General features: G+C 46.7%; 2 protein-coding genes across 7 annotated transcripts in view; both read left to right on the plus strand.

Annotated features, from left to right (window-relative positions):
* LOC141046614 (N-acylethanolamine-hydrolyzing acid amidase-like) overlaps positions 1-7,898 on the plus strand; it is a 122,485-nt gene extending 114,587 nt beyond the window's left edge. For all 3 annotated transcript variants that reach the window (XM_073541130.1, XM_073541138.1, XM_073541148.1), the window contains one exon: positions 7,472-7,898. Coding sequence is in view for 1 of the 3 variants with exons in the window: in XM_073541148.1 (XP_073397249.1) it covers position 7,472 (1 nt within the window). In the remaining 2 variants the exon portion in view is untranslated. The remainder of the gene's footprint in view (positions 1-7,471) is intronic.
* A 4,868-nt stretch (positions 7,899-12,766) lies between these two features.
* Positions 12,767-15,847, plus strand: part of LOC141046628 (N-acylethanolamine-hydrolyzing acid amidase-like) — a 53,402-nt gene continuing 50,321 nt past the window's right edge. For all 4 annotated transcript variants that reach the window (XR_012219627.1, XR_012219625.1, XM_073541160.1 and 1 more), the window contains exon 1: positions 12,767-12,988. Coding sequence is in view for 2 of the 4 variants with exons in the window: in XM_073541160.1 (XP_073397261.1) it covers positions 12,816-12,988 (173 nt within the window). In the remaining 2 variants the exon portion in view is untranslated. The remainder of the gene's footprint in view (positions 12,989-15,847) is intronic.

The following is a 15,847-nucleotide window of genomic DNA, read 5'->3' on the forward strand; positions in this document are numbered from 1 at the left end:
TTCTAGTGCTTCTTTAAATAGGCCTTGGTATACAAAGACGGCTACAGGTGTTAGATATTATAATTATCTGTCATGGATAGCAATTTATGCAGCATGTTACACTAAAAATAAACCAGTCTTTTTATATTCTTCTGTATGAAGTTTTATTGTAAAACTACTATATTAACCCCTTAGCGACAGAGCCAGTTTGCAGCTTAATGACCAGGCCAATTTTTACAATTCTGACCACTGTCCCTTTATGAGGTTATAACTCTGGAACGCTTTAATGGATCCTGCTGATTCTGAGATTGTTTTTTCGTGACATATTGTACTTCATGTTAGTGGTAAAATTTCTTCGATAAGTCTTGTGTTTATTTATGAAAAAAACAAAGAAATATGGCAAAAAATTTTAAAATTTTGCAATTTTAAAACTTTAAATTTTTATGCCCTTAAATCAGAGAGATGTGTCACATTAATTTCTTAATAAATAACATTTCCCACATGTCTACTTTACATCAGCACAATTTTGGAAGCAAAATTTTTTTTTGTTAGGAAGTTATAAGGGTTAAAAGTTGACCAGCGATTTCTCATTTTTACAACAAAATTTACAAAGCCATTTTTTTTAGGGACCACATCATATTTAAAGTCATTTTGAGGGGTGTACATGACAGAAAATACCCAAAAGTGGCACCATTCTAAAAACTAGACCCCTCAAGGTGCTCAAAACCACATTCAAGAAGTTTATTAACCCTTTAAGTGCTTCACAGGAACGAAAGCAATGTGGATGGAAAAAATTAATTTAACTTTTTTTTGGAAAAAAATTACTTCAGAACCAATTTTTTTTATTTTCACAAGTGTTAAAAGAGAAAATCAACCGCAAAATTTGTTGTACAATTTCTCCTGAATACGCCGATATCCCATATGTGGGGGTAAACCCCTTTTTCAGCACACGGCAGAGCTCGCAAGGGATGGAGCACCGTTTGACTTTTTCAACGCAGAATTGGCTAGAATTAAGATCGGATGCCATGTTGCGTTCGGAGAGCCCTTAATGTGCCTAAACAGTGGAAAACTCCAACAAGTGACCCCATTTTGGAAACTAGACCCATTAAGGAACTTATCTAGATGTGTGGTGAGCACTTTGAACCTTCAAGTGCTTCACAGAAGTTTATAACGTAGAGCCGTGAAAATAAGAAATCCATTTTTTTTTTCCACAAAAATGATCTTTTCACCCCCAAATTTTTATTTTTACAAGGGTAACAGGAGAAATCATACCCCCACAGTTATTATGCGATTTGTCCTGAGTACGCTGATACCCCATATGTGTGGAGGAACCACTGTTTGGGCGCATGGGAGAGCTCGGAAGGGAAGGAGTGCCATTTTGGAATGCAGACTTTGATGGAATGGTCTGCGGGCATCATGTTGCGTTTGCAGAGCCCCTGATGGGCCTAAACAGTGGAAACCCCCCACAAGTGACCCCATTTTGGAAATTAGACCCCCTAAGGAACTTATCTAGATGTGTGGTGAGCACTTTGAACCCCCAAGCGCGTCACAGAAGTTTATAAACGCAGAGCCGTGAAAATAAAGTCTTTTTTATTTCCACAAAAGTGATTTTTTAGACCCCAATTTTTAGACCCCCAAAGTTGGTAAATAGTGGAAACCCCTCAATTCTTACTCCAACCCTAACCCCAACACACCCCTAACCCTAATCCCAACCCTAATCCCTAATCCTAATTCTAACCCTAATCCTAGTTCGCCCTAACCCTAACCCTAGCCCAACCCTAGCCCAACCCTAACCCTACCCTAGCCCAACCCTAACCCTTAACCCTAGCCCAACCCTAACCCTAGCCCAACCCTAACCCTTAACCCTAGCCCAACCCTAACCCTAGCCCTAACCCTAGCCTAGCCCTAACCCTAGCCTAACCCTAACCCTAGCCTAACCCTAACCCTAGCCTAACCCTAACCCTAGCCTAACCCTAGCCTAACCCTAACCCTAGCCCTAACCCTAGCCTAACCCTAGCCTAACCCTAACCCTAGCCTAACCCTAACCCTAACCTAACCCTAACCATAACCCTTATGGAAAACTGAAAAAAAAATATTTTTTTTATTTCATTATGTGTGCCTATATAAGGGGGTGATAAACGGGGGGGGTTATGTACTATTTTTATTATTTTGATCACTATGATCGTTTATCATAGTGATCAAAATAATGAATGGAATCTGCCAGCCGGAGCCAGCAGATTCCCGGCGGGCGCACTGCGCATGCGCCTGCCATTTTCAAGATGGCGGCGCCCATCGGATGACGCCGGCGGGCGCGGGACCACTGGGAGGGGACGGAGGACAAGGGAGAGGTACCGGGAGGGGACCGGGGGGATCGGGGACCCTATTTCTCTATACTCTGATGTGCGATCACATCAGAGGAAAGAGAAATTAAATGTAAGATCGCGGCTTTTTTTTTTTTGCGGTCGCCGTTATAGGGTTAATAACGGCGATCGCAAAAGCGGGGGTCGGTAAAAACCGACCGATTCATGTTCTCTGGGGTCTCGGCTACCCCTGGCAGCCGAGACCCCGGAGAAAATCCGACACTGGGGGGCGCTATTCACTTAAATCACAGCGCCGTGAATTAACGGCGCTGTGGTTTAAGTACCCTTAATTACCGCCGTTAAAAGGCGTATCGGCGGTCGTTAAGGGGTTAAGAAGCCAATTTCACCAAAACATACTGAATATAAACACTGAAAGTGTCACCTCCAGTCCGGCCGGAATGGGACTGAAAAGCAGCCCTGGCACAAAATAAATTCACCAGCCCACATACAATGAATGTCCTCACCCAAATTGTAGACCACTGGCAGGTTGTGCCAACTTTTGCTTTACTTGTTACACCCCAATCAACTTGAAACATGTAATCCTGCAGTGGTCATTGCGTGAATAGACAACAGTTCAATACAGACAGCCAGCAGACTATTATCACACTGCAGACTGTACAAAAAAATACAGCAATGATCAGACAAAATGTTTTGTATCCACATTATAGGGCTTGTTCACTAGAAGACAACTCCTTTTGAATGCTTCTAGTCTGATGACTCCTCTGCTCTGAGCGCTATGTCTCCCAACAATCTCATGACATTGTTTATGTGACATAAGCGCTGCAGACTATCAGAGGACATTGATGATCTGCAGCCTTCATAATAATAATAATAATAAATTTTATTTCTATAGCGCTGACATATTCCGCAGCACTTTAAATTTCAGAGGGGACTTGTACAGACAATATACATTACAGCATAACAATAATCACATAGATCATAACAGCTACCAAGAGGAATGAGGGCCCTGCTCGCAAGCTTACAATCTATGAGGAAAAAAGGAGAGACACGAAAGGTGGGTGGTAAGGTAACAGTTGCCCTGATTGTATGGACCAGCTATAATGTTAAGTGTGTAACAGTACGGATGCAGAGGGCTAATGGATGCATAAAGCATGTGGGAACATGATGTGGGGAACCTGGTTATGGTAAAAAACTTTTGGCTGTGCCACACAGGGATAGATTAGGTTAATGTGTTGAGGCGGTAGGCCAGTCTGAATAAATGAGTTTTCAGGGCACGCTTAAAATTGTGGGGATTGGGGACTAATCGTATTGACCTGGGAAGTGCATTTCAAAGAATTGGCGCAACACGTGTATAGTCTTGAAGACGGGAGTGGGAGGTTCTGATTATTGAGGATGCTAACCTCAGGTCATCAGCAGAATGGAGGGCGCGGGTAGGATGGTATACTGAAACAAGGGAGGAGATGTAGGGTGGTGCTGAGAAATGAAGAGCTTTGTGGGTGAGGGTAATAAGTTTGTACTGGATTCTGGAGTGGATGGGTAGCCAGTGTAATGACTGGCACAAGGTAGAGGCATCGGTGTAACGATTGGCGAGGAATATGATCCTGGCAGCTGCATTCAAGACAGATTGGAGGGGGGGAGAGTTTGGTAAGAGGGAGACTGATTAGAAGGCAGTTACAATAGTCGAGACGAGAATGAATAAGAGAAACAGTCAAAGTTTTTGCAGAGTCAAAAGTAAGAAAAGGTCGAATTCTAGAAATGTTTTTGAGATGCAGAAAACAAGAGCGATCCAGTGATCGGATGTGGGGGACAAAGGAAAGCTCGGAGTCAAGCATGACCCCAAGACAGCGGGCATGTTGCTGGGGAGTAATAGTAGAACCACACACGGAAATGGCAATGTCGGGTATAGGTACATTAGTAGCGGGAGGAAACACAAAGAGTTCAGTCTTTGACAGGTTCAGTTTCAGATATAGTGAGGGCATGATGTTAAGACACAGCGTTTAGACAATTGCCGGTGTTTTCCAGAAAGGCTGGCGTGATGTCAGGAGAAGAAGCGTACAATTGGTTGTCGTCAAGATAATCCTTTAATCGTCCCACCATGGGGAAATTCAGCATAGAGATGGTACTGGAAACCAAATCTACTGATTGTTTGACCAGTAGGGGCAGTATACAAAGAGAAGAGGAGGGGGCCTAGGACTGATCCTTGAGGAACCCCAACAGTAAGGGGAAGATGAGAGGAGGAGGAGCCAGCAAAAAATAGAGTAAAGGAGCGGTCAGAAAGATAGGAGGAGAACGAGGAGAGAACGGTGTCCTTGAGGCCAGTGGAACGGAGCATAGTGAGGAGGAGGAGCTGATGATCCACAGCGTCGAATGCTGCAGAGAGATCCAAGAGAATTAGCATGGAGTAATGACCATTTGATTTAGCTGTTAGTAGATCATTAGAGACTTTAGTGAGGGCAGTTTCAGTAGAATGTAAAGAGCGGAAACCGGATTGGAGAGGGTCGAGAAGAGTTTTCTGAGAGATAGTGGATAAGACGGGAGTGGACCAGGCATTCCAGGATTTTAGAGATGAAGGGAAGATTAGAAACAGGTCTATAGTTAGCGGCACAGTTTTGGTCGAGGGATGGTTTTTTAAGTAGTGGATGTATGATGGCATGCTTAAATGAGGAGGGAAAGATACCAGAAGAGAGAGAGATGTTAAATATTTTAGTTAGGTGAGGGGTGACAGCAGGGGAAAGGGTCTGGAGTAGATGTGACGGAAATGGGTCACTGGTGCAAGTGGTTGGGCGGGAAGATGCAAGGAGCCTGCTTACTTCTTCTGTGACTGGTTCAAAGTCAGAGAGTGAGCTAGATGAAGTGGGGGAGGGAGGACAGTGCATGGTATGTGGTGATTGGGAGATAATTTCCTGTCGGATCTGGTCAATTTTTTCTTGAAGTAATTGGCCAGATTGTCAGCTCAGATCATAATACAGTTTGATGATAACGGGCAGCTCTTGTGCCATAAACAATGTCATGACATCTGCGCTGGTCCTGAAGTAAGTACGCTTGTATTTTAGTCGACACATTGGGGGCACAACCACTTTAAAGCGAACCGGTCACAATCCCAAAATGCTATTAGTCCTACAAATATGTGGTTGACTTTATTCGTCCCAGAGGCCTCCAGTTTTCAGTTATACAGGAACAGACGGTGCGCCTTCAGTCACCACTCAATACATAGCCCCCAATCAATACAGTTGTGGCCAAAAGTATTGACACCCCTGCAATTTTGTCAGATAATACTCAGTTTCTTCCTGAAAATGATTGCAAACACAAATTCTTTGGTATTATTATCTTCATTTAGTTTAGTTGGCTGCAAGTGAGATTTAGTTATTGCCAACACATGTTAGGTGCCACAGGCAAGTTACAGGTGCTGTTAATTACACAAATTAGAGAAGCATCACATGATTTTTCGAACAGTGCCAATACTTTTGTCCACCCTCTTTTTTATGTTTGTTGTGGAATGATATCCAATTTGGCTTTAGGACAATTCTTTTTGTGTTTTATAATAATACCAAAGAATTTGTGTTTGCAATCATTTTCAGGAAGAAACTGAGTATTATCTGACAGAATTGCAGGGGTGTCAATACTTTTGGCCACAACTGTACATAACTCTCGGAACCGACTGACAACCAGCTCAGCAATGCATCAGTACAGAGGCAGCTGTCAGTGATGGCGCACAGTTACCGCCGCCGCTTGCTATGTACTGAGCCGGCTGTTCCTGGACCCTGGGGTTTGGCCCACAAAGTCGGGTGCTTTGCTGCCATGTGCCAGATCATGCTGGTGGTGGTCAGGCTGGTAGTTTTGCTACCCCTGCTGATGCTGGCCTGTGGTGCAAATGGTCTTTTTGAGGTTATCGTCAGAGGCTTTAAAAAACAACCAGACTCGGGAACACCTAACAGTTGTGTTGGCAACTTTATTCATGTTGGTATTACGGGGAATGGTTGACCACCTTCTGTCTGCGACCACCACACTGCTTCTTCCTGCCTTTTGGGGTGCTACGCCTCCCTCCCTCTGTGTGCTGCTGTCCTCACTCTGCATGTCCTCCTGCCAGCTTGGGTCAGTTACAGTATTCTATCATTCACCACGTCTTCCACTTCCGCACCATGGTCCTCCTCCTGACTTTCTGGCAATTGTGTCTCATCATCGTCCACCTCTTGTGACACTTTCCCACTGTCGGCTTCATGTGACCGTGGCTGATCAAATATTTGGGCATCGCTATGTGCGATCTCCTCTTGCCCCGCTTCAAGTGGATCGGGTGAGAGCCCCAATCTATAAATGGAAAAGTGAACAGCTCTTCGGAGTGTCCAAGTGTGGGATTAGTTGTGTCCGGGCACTCGGCATGGGGGGAGGATCAGGGTGAGGAATATGCGACTCACGGCTACTGAGGCTTGACCGTGTGGAAAACAGGGTGGTGGTGGTGGCAAAGTGACTGGAAGCATAATCCGCTATCCAACCAATAACCTTTTGACATTGCTGTGAGTTCAATAGTGGTGTGCTGCGGTACCTTAGTAATTGGGACAGGAAGGTTGGGCGAGAAGATGTGGGTGTTTGCTGTGGCACAATTTCAACTTGCCCACGGCTTTGGCCTCGGTCTCTACATGCACCATCACCATCACGTTCAGTTCCCCGTCCCTTGCCACGTGCCTTGCCCATTTTAAATGGAGGACAATATTTTCCACGTTCACTACAAATGGCTGAATTTGGAGCGAACTTATATGTGAGCCGTGTGACGGACAAACCAGTTTTAAATAGCTGTAACAATTTTTAACAGCCAACTGGTTGTTACACCCAGTTCTGGCCCTGCACCTGGTTCTGGCGCTGCCCCCAGTTCTGGTCCCTCACCTGCTCCTGCTCTCCGTGCTGCCCCTGTACCACGGCAAGGTCCGTCTGGATCCTCGTGCTCTGTCTGACCCTCGTCGTCCTGCTGTTGCTTCTCTCTCCCCCACTTCCTGGCACGCTGCCAGCAGGCCTTCAGGGAGAATTCTTAGGACGTGATTACTATTTCTGGCCTCTCCTCCATAGGTTGAGTGCCAGAGCAACGAGTATCTACTCTTGCTACATCCGGTTCAGTCTCTGTTCTGTCTGCGCTGCGTTAGCAATTCGTTTGCACTTGCTCATACTGTTTGTTTCCGCAGAGTATCTGTGACCAGTGTTCAACTATCTCAGACGACATCAGTATCCATAGATTCAAGTGCCATCCCGTTCCGACACTCTCCATCTGAACCCGGGGACTACGTCAAGGTTACAGGAGCCAGCTTCCTATCATCTACCCGGAACCTGACCTTCCTCACCAGTGCCAACTTCACCTCTCATACCCGGTGTCCGCCGGTCAAATCCATCAGATCTGTTATATCTGTTACCTGTTTGTCCTGCTGGGACAGCTGCCACGTGTCCGGGGTCTAACTGGAGGTAGAACCTGTGTCCCCCAGGTATTCCACTCTGGTCCTGTTCGTGGGATCTTACTACGGATACCTGGGGCTCACTAGTCACGCCCCCTTCGGAGCCCCCCGGACGGTGGTCCCGAGGTTCCACTCTAAAAATAAAAAACGAATGTGAACTTCACCATCTGTGCCTCCGCTTCCATTTGTTACATTGGTGTCAATAACTTCGTTAACACACTGCAACAAAATTTAAATGGAGGCCAGAAATGGCAGAATTTTGAGTGCACTTTTATGTATGTGAGCCGTGTGACTGACAAAACACAGTTTTAAATAGATGGATTTTTAGCGCTGTAATATGGAAAAGATCTGGCTGTATTCTGCAGTGCCAACAAGCAAATGGAGCAGAAAAAAGGTGTTTTCTGGATTGCTTTTTAAGCAATTAATCAGAATTAAGATCCAAAAAATAATTATTCCTTCATGGCTGCGGTATTACAGTGTGTGGCAGACAATCCCTGCATGTTTATTGGCTCTCCAAAGAGCGCCAAACATGCAGGGAGGGGACCTGAGCTCCCGCCGAGCAACCCCTGAAATACTCGGCGAGCTCCGAGCATCTCGAGTAGTGAGATGCTTGGGCGAGTACCGAGTATGCTCGCTCATGACTACACAGCACACATGCTGGATATCACACCCTCATTACAAACACATCATAGTCACACAGGCACACATATTATACATGCACTTAGTACTTACATGCTCTATAAGAAACGCTCAGCAAGTACACATCATATACACGGCACATGCCTGCTGGACAAGTGTCACACACACACACTACAGATACCTCACACACAAGTATCACACACATACACTACAGATAACACACACACACTACAGATACTTCATAGAAGAGTATTACACACACACACACTACAGATAAAAAACACACTAAAGATGACACACACTACAGATAACACACACACTACGGATAACGCACACACACGCTCTACAGATAACACACACTACAGATAACACAGTACAGATAACGTGAACACACTCTACAGATAATGCACACACACTACAGATAACGTGCACACACACTACAGATAACATGCACACATGCTACAGATAACGCGCACACACTACAGATAACCAACACAGTACAGATAACACACAGTACAGATAACACACACGCACACACTACAGATAACTCACATAACGCACACACACTACGGATAACACACGCACACACTACAGATAACCAACACACAGTACAGATAACACACACTACAGATAACACACACACACTACAGATAACACACATAACGCACACTACAGATAACACACATAACGCACACACACTAGGGATAATGCACACACTACAGATAATGCACACACTACAGATAACACACACAGTACAGATAACGCGCACACACACAATACATATAACTCGTGCACACACTACAGATAACGTACACACTACAGATAACACACACGCACATTACAAGTAACGCGTACACACACACACTACAGATAATGCACACACACTACAGATAACGCGTACACACACTACAGATAACGCACACACTAGATATCTCACATATACACATCCATACATACTACAGCTACCACACACAAGCACATCTCACACACAAGTATCTCTCACACACACACACTCTCCTCTGTGGTGGCAGGGGAGGCTTATGTACATTTGCAGTTCTTCAGCTTCTCCTGCTCACAGCAGCTATGTCCCGGCACATCCACCGGTCTCTCCTTCTCTGCCAAGATAGCAGATAAGAGTGGGAGAAGCTGTGACCGTACTGAATGAAGCTGCTTCCCTATCTCTCCCTAGGAGCACACACAGGCAGGTATGGAGCGTGCTGACCTTTCATCTTGATTGCTGCTGGCTCTCTCCCTCAGAGTTGTGCCGCACAGGACAGGAGAACTGGCCAATCAGTGACATCTGGGGCTCTGGGAAAAATGTTTGGGGCTAGAGCCCCAGAGCATTCAAGCTAGCGACGCCCCAGGAGGAGAGCACACTGTTCTCTGATGCTGGTAGGTACTGGCCAGCATCTGTCAGAGAGGCAGGCTCCTGTGCACGCCACGGCGGCCTTTTCAAATTTCTGACTAGGCCCTGTGTGTGCGTGCTCTCCTGCTTGCCCGCACTGATGAGGACCACCGCAGCTGCGTGCACAAGTATGAACGGGGGCCACGCTCACACACTGACGCGGGCCGCTGCGAGAGAGCGCGTACACACAGAAGTTTTAAAGAGCCGGCGGTCCATTTTGAAGTTCAGAGCCACCAGCCCACCGGGCATCTGCCCTCCTTGGCAGATTGCCAATCCAGGCCTGCTGTATTCACACCCAGATGTGGTATGTGGGTAGCCAGACCCGCTAATCTTTCATAACTGCCCGCAACCTGGTCCCAGGTGCACCAAACGAACCTCCACTATGGGGGTGCATTATACTGCTATGTCTGTGCATTATACTATGGGGCTGCATTATACACTATGGGGGTGCATTATACTCCTATGGGGCTGCATTATACTGCTATGGGGGTGGATTATACTACTATGTGGCTGCATTATACTATCTCTGGAGTCGTTCTCCTTTTCTTCTTCTTGTCCAGACCCCATAATGAGTTTTCTCACTCACAGCTGTCTCTGCAGACTTCCATCTTCTCTGGTCTTCGGCCTTGCAGCGAATCTCCACACGATCCCCTTAAAGATAGAAGTGTCAATATAATGCTCCTAAATAAAAATATCTGCAATATACTGTCGCCTCACACTATTTCCCTCCCTCCTCATACTGTCTCCTCTAACATCCCACCTGTTCACCATACTGTCTCCTCATATATGTACCCCCTCACTATACTGTCTGCTCACACATACCCCTGACTCCCAATACTGTCTGCACACATCCCATCACCCTCACTCCCCATACTGTGTCCACATGCATTTTTCCATTTGTTACTCACGGTGTCCACATACATTTACATGTTTGCTCCCCATACTGTCTGCACCCATCCCCCATACTGTTTCCTCATACATGCCCTCATACATACATGCTATTCATTGTGTCCTCAAATCTCCCCACACATTAAATCCCCCATCCCCACTCCAAATCCCCCCACATACATTAAATCCCCACATCCCCACTCCAAATCCCCCCACACAAATTAAATCCCCCCATCCCTATGCCAAATCCCCCACACATTAAGCATTCCCCAGCCCCACTCCAAATCCCCCCACACACAAAGTACCCCCTTATCCCCACACACATAATGTACCCCATCATCCCCACTCCAAATCCCCCCACACATAATGTACCCCCTCATCCCCACTCCAAATTCCCACACACATAAAGTACCCCCTCATCCCCACTCCAAATCCCCCCACACATAATGTACCCCCCATGCCCACTCCAAATTCCCCCACTCATAAAGTACCCCCCATCCCCACTCCAAATCCCCCCACACATTATATTCCTCCATCCCCACTCCATAACACTGCCAGCCAGTCCATGCACCCCCCCATAACACTGCCAGCCAGTCCGTGCACCCATCCATAACACTGCCAGCCAGTCCGTGCACCCCCCATAACACTGCCAGCCAGTCCGTGCACCCATCCATAACACTGCCAGCCAGCCCGTGCACCCCCCATAACACTGCCATCCAGTCCGTGCACCCCCCCATAACATTGCCAGCCACTCCGTGCACCCATCCATAACACTGCCAGCCAGTCCGTGCACCCCCCATAACACTGCCAGCCAGTCCGTGCACCCATCCATAACACTGCCAGCCAGTCTGTGCACCCCCCATAACACTGCCATCCAGTCCGTGCACCCCCCCATAACATTGCCAGCCACTCCGTGCACTCATCCATAACACTGCCAGCCAGTCCGTGCACCCCCCATAACACGGCCAGCCAGTCCCTAGGGGTACCTACCCATAACATTGCCAGCCAGTCCGAGCACCCACCCATAACATTGCCAGCCATAACCACTTTCCTTCAAATTGCTAGCCTTATAGACAGGTTTCTGTTTCCTTGTAACGTTGTTACCATAACTATAAGGCTAAGTGCACACGTAGCAGAAAATTTCTGCTCAAAAACCTGACTCCCTTCCCAGAAACCGCGCCTTTTTCTGTCTTTGCGTTTTCCACGCGTTTTTTGCGCGGTTTTGATGCGTTTTTTTCCGGCACGTTTTCAAAATGCATTGAACTAGCCAGAAACACGGAAAAATCCGCGAAATTAATGAGCATGCTGCGTTTTTTACCGCGATGTGTTTTTTTCGCGGTAAAAAACACATCAATATGCACAAAAAGTGCAAAATGCATAGAAATTAATGGGAAGCTTCTTTTTAGCGGTTTTATTGGCAAAAACGCTAAAAAAATGCTGTGTGTGAACACAGCCTAAAGGGCCTGTCACACTAAGCGATATCGCTAGCAATATCGCTATAACGTCACTGGTTTTGTGACGTTATTGCTAGCGATATCGCTATGTCTGATACTTACCTCCGACCGCTCCCCCGCTGGTTATCGCTGATCGCGCGAGAACGTCCTGGGCCGTTTCTCGCCGTCAGCTTCCTGCGGCGCCTCCTGCTGTGACGACGAGCGACGCGTGGAGCCGGGCGGGAGGACGCAGGATCGCCTGGTGTGACAGGTAAGTAGCAACCCCCGTCCCCAGCGATGTCGCTGGTGAGATCTGCCTGTGTGGTAGCTCACTAGCGACCACTTAGCGATGCACCAGCGATCCTGACAGCGTCATATCGCTGGTCGGCATCGCTGGTACATCGCTAAGTGTGACAGTACCTTTAACCCTTTAGTCTGTTATAACTCACTCACAGAAATTGCAAAACCCCCTTATCTATGTCATAGCAGCAAGATAAACCCAAGGAGTCACATGAGTAACAGTAATGTAACGCACTCCAGCTGGCTGCCACTGCCCACACAGAGGTTACTCACTCAGACTGTCCCTGTGTCGTGCTCTGTCCCCACGCAGCGGATAGCTCCGCCCCCTGGGGTCATTTCCCGCCCATCTCTTCCCTATGTATTAGGGTCCGTCCGCTTCCCTCCAGGCTCCGTCCTCTCAGTGCTGTGACGGACCATGTTTTGGCTGCACGTCCTAGTAACCCTGGCCTCCTGCTGGTCCCATGCCCTGGACTATGACCCTCCTCGGTATAACTTGAGTCTGGACCTGCCGCCGGAGCAGCGCTGGCAACCTGTGCTGAGACATTACAACAGCACAGAAGTGAAGGAGGCCATGCGCTATGTGTTGGAGTGAGTAACCCTAGCGTGCTGGTGTACTGTGTGAGCTGCGCCAGCGGGGGACCTGGTAACCTGCCCTTCTCCACCAACACATTGCACCTGTGGAGTGTGGGAAAGCTGGGTGACAAACTGAGGTAGCCATAATGATTGTCACCCCGCTGTCCTAGGGGCAGACGCTCTGCCACAGATGACCCAAGTTGTGGTGCGCTATATATATATATATATATATATATAATGTAAATTATGTGTGTGTGTATATATATATATATATATATATATATATATATATATATAATGTGTGTGAATCTAAATCAAATTGATGGGGGTTTGCACTACTAGGACAACCTCTTCTTAACCCCTTAATGACCAGAGCTTTTATCGATTTTTCGCATTCGTTTTTTCCCTCCCCTTCTTTCCAGAGCCATAACTTTTTTATTTTTCCTTCCATATGGCCATGTGAGGGCTTATTTTTTGCGAGATGAGTTGTACTTTTAAATGACACCATTGGTTTTACCATGTCGTATACTCGAAAACGGGAAAAAAATTCCAAGTGCGGTGAAATTGCAAAAAAAGTGCAATCCCATACTTGTTTTTTGCTTGGCTTTTTTGCTAGGTTCACTAGATGATAAATCTGACATGCCATTATGATTCTCCAGGTCATTACGAGTTCATAGACACCAAACATGTCTATGTTCTCTTTTATCTAAGTGGTGAAAAAAATTCCAAAAAGTTTGCTTAAAAAAAAAATAAAAATTTGCGCAATTTTCCGAGACCCGTAGCATCTCCATTTTTCATGATCTGGTGTCGGGTGAGGGCTTATTTTTTTTCCATGCCGGGCTGACGTTTTTGATGATACCACTTTTGTGCAGATACGTTCTTTTGATCGCCCGTTATTGCATTTTAATGCAATGTCTTGGCGACCAAAAAAACGGAATTCTGGCGTTTTGAATTTTTTTTCTCGCTACGCCGTGTAGCGATCAGGTTAATGCTTTTTTTTTTTTTTTTATTGATCGGGCAATTCTGAACGTGGCGATACCTAATATGTGTATGTGGGATTTTTTTTTTTTTACTGTTTTATTTTGATTGGGGCGAAAGGGGGGTGATTTGAACTTTTAGGTTTTTTTTAGTTTTTTTTTTTTTTTGTAAACATTTTTTTTTTTTTTAAACTTTTGGCATGCTTCAATAGCCTCCATAGGAGGCTAGAAGCTTGCGCAACCCGATCGGCTCTGCTACATATAGGCGATGAGCAGATCGCCCATATGTAGCAGATTTACTGCTGTGCTTTCAGCACCGACCACCGGGTGGCGTTGAGAGCCATATGCCTGGAATAACCATAGAGGTCTCATACAGACCTCTGGTTGTCCAGGCAACATGACGCCGACCCCCGATCACGTGACGGGGGTCGACGATGAGGTCATTTCCGGCCCGGCAGCCGGAAATGCTATTTAAATGCCCGCTGTCAGCTTTGACAGCGGGATTTAACTAGTTAATAGGCGCGGGCGGACGGCGATTCCGCTCTCGCGCCAATTGCGGGCACATGTCAGCTGTTCATAACAGCTGACATGTCCCGGCTTTGATGCGGGCTCCGCGCCGGAGCCCTCATCAAAGCAGGGGATATGTCTAATGACATCTTGCAGCGATGATGTCCTCTTCATTCCTGGCCGTCGCGGCTCTGGCGCAGGCGCATTGCTCTGCCCTGTTGAGGAGAGTCCTGCAGTGTGCAGGCGCAGGACCTCTTCCTGCGCGCTGCAGTAATCTGCTCTGCCCTCAACAGGACAGAGCAGTGCGCCTGAGCCGCGACGGCCAGGAATGAAGAGGACATCATCGCTGCAAGATGGGAGGCACCGGACCGGACCGCGACTCCCTCCGGACCCGAAACGCCCCTGGGTGAGTATAATCTAACTCTTTCTTTCTTCTCTTTCAGGTAACATCGGGGGCTTATCTACAGCATTACAGAATGCTGTAGATAAGCCCCTGATGCCGGTGGCCGCAGCTGATAGGCAAAAAAATTGATGACAGATTCCCTTTTAAGGGCTCATACCCATTTGCAAGAAAAAAAAGGTCCGTTTTCTGGACGGAAAAAAACGGACAAAAACTATGCGACTGTCATGTGTTTTGTATGCAATTTTTAATCGCACCATCCGTTTTTCATCCGTATGCCTCACGTTTTTTTCTAGGCAGCTATTTTTCTACAGTCATTTACAGGACCATTTACAGTGTTCTATGACACAGAATGGTAATGTGTCTGTGGAAAACGGATTGTCCGCTTTACAGCCGTTTTTTTCTCGTACCCATTGACTTGCATTAGCGAGTCTCATCTGAAAATCGCAGCATGCTGCAATTTTTTTCTCAGTCCGATTTCAGCTGAGAAAAAAAATCGCAAATGAGATGTCACCTATTGAATAACATTGGTCAGAGTGCAATCCGATTCGTCCGATTTCATCACCAGTGAGAATGAGCCCTAAACAAAATGTTCGGTCCCAAAAAAAATAAAAAAACCTGACTCCCCTCCTGTGCCAACGCCATTTCCGCTGTGTTGTGACACATGACCTCGGCACCCAATCGGCGCTGGCGGAACTGTTTCCGCCTTTGTAGTAAGTGAACATGAAGTAGTCAGAGATCAACAGCAGCCCGGACGTCCTCTTCATGTACAGTTTGTCTAAAGCCGGAGACGGTGAGGTCAGCACTGATTGGCCGCCGGGGGCATGTGTCAGATCACGGCATCACAGCCTCAGGACCACAAGTGCCGACATCACTGGAATGGCACAGGAGGAGAATATAGGCTTTATTATTTTAACTGGGCCGAACATTTTGTTTAAAGGGAATCTGTCACCTATTTTTTTTTTTTTTTTTTTTACCTATAAGCTGCCG

Source organism: Dendrobates tinctorius, unplaced genomic scaffold (genome assembly GCF_039654945.1).
Source record: "Dendrobates tinctorius isolate UK_male_01 unplaced genomic scaffold, ASM3965494v1 ptg000011l, whole genome shotgun sequence".
Taxonomy (NCBI): Eukaryota; Metazoa; Chordata; class Amphibia; order Anura; family Dendrobatidae; genus Dendrobates; species Dendrobates tinctorius.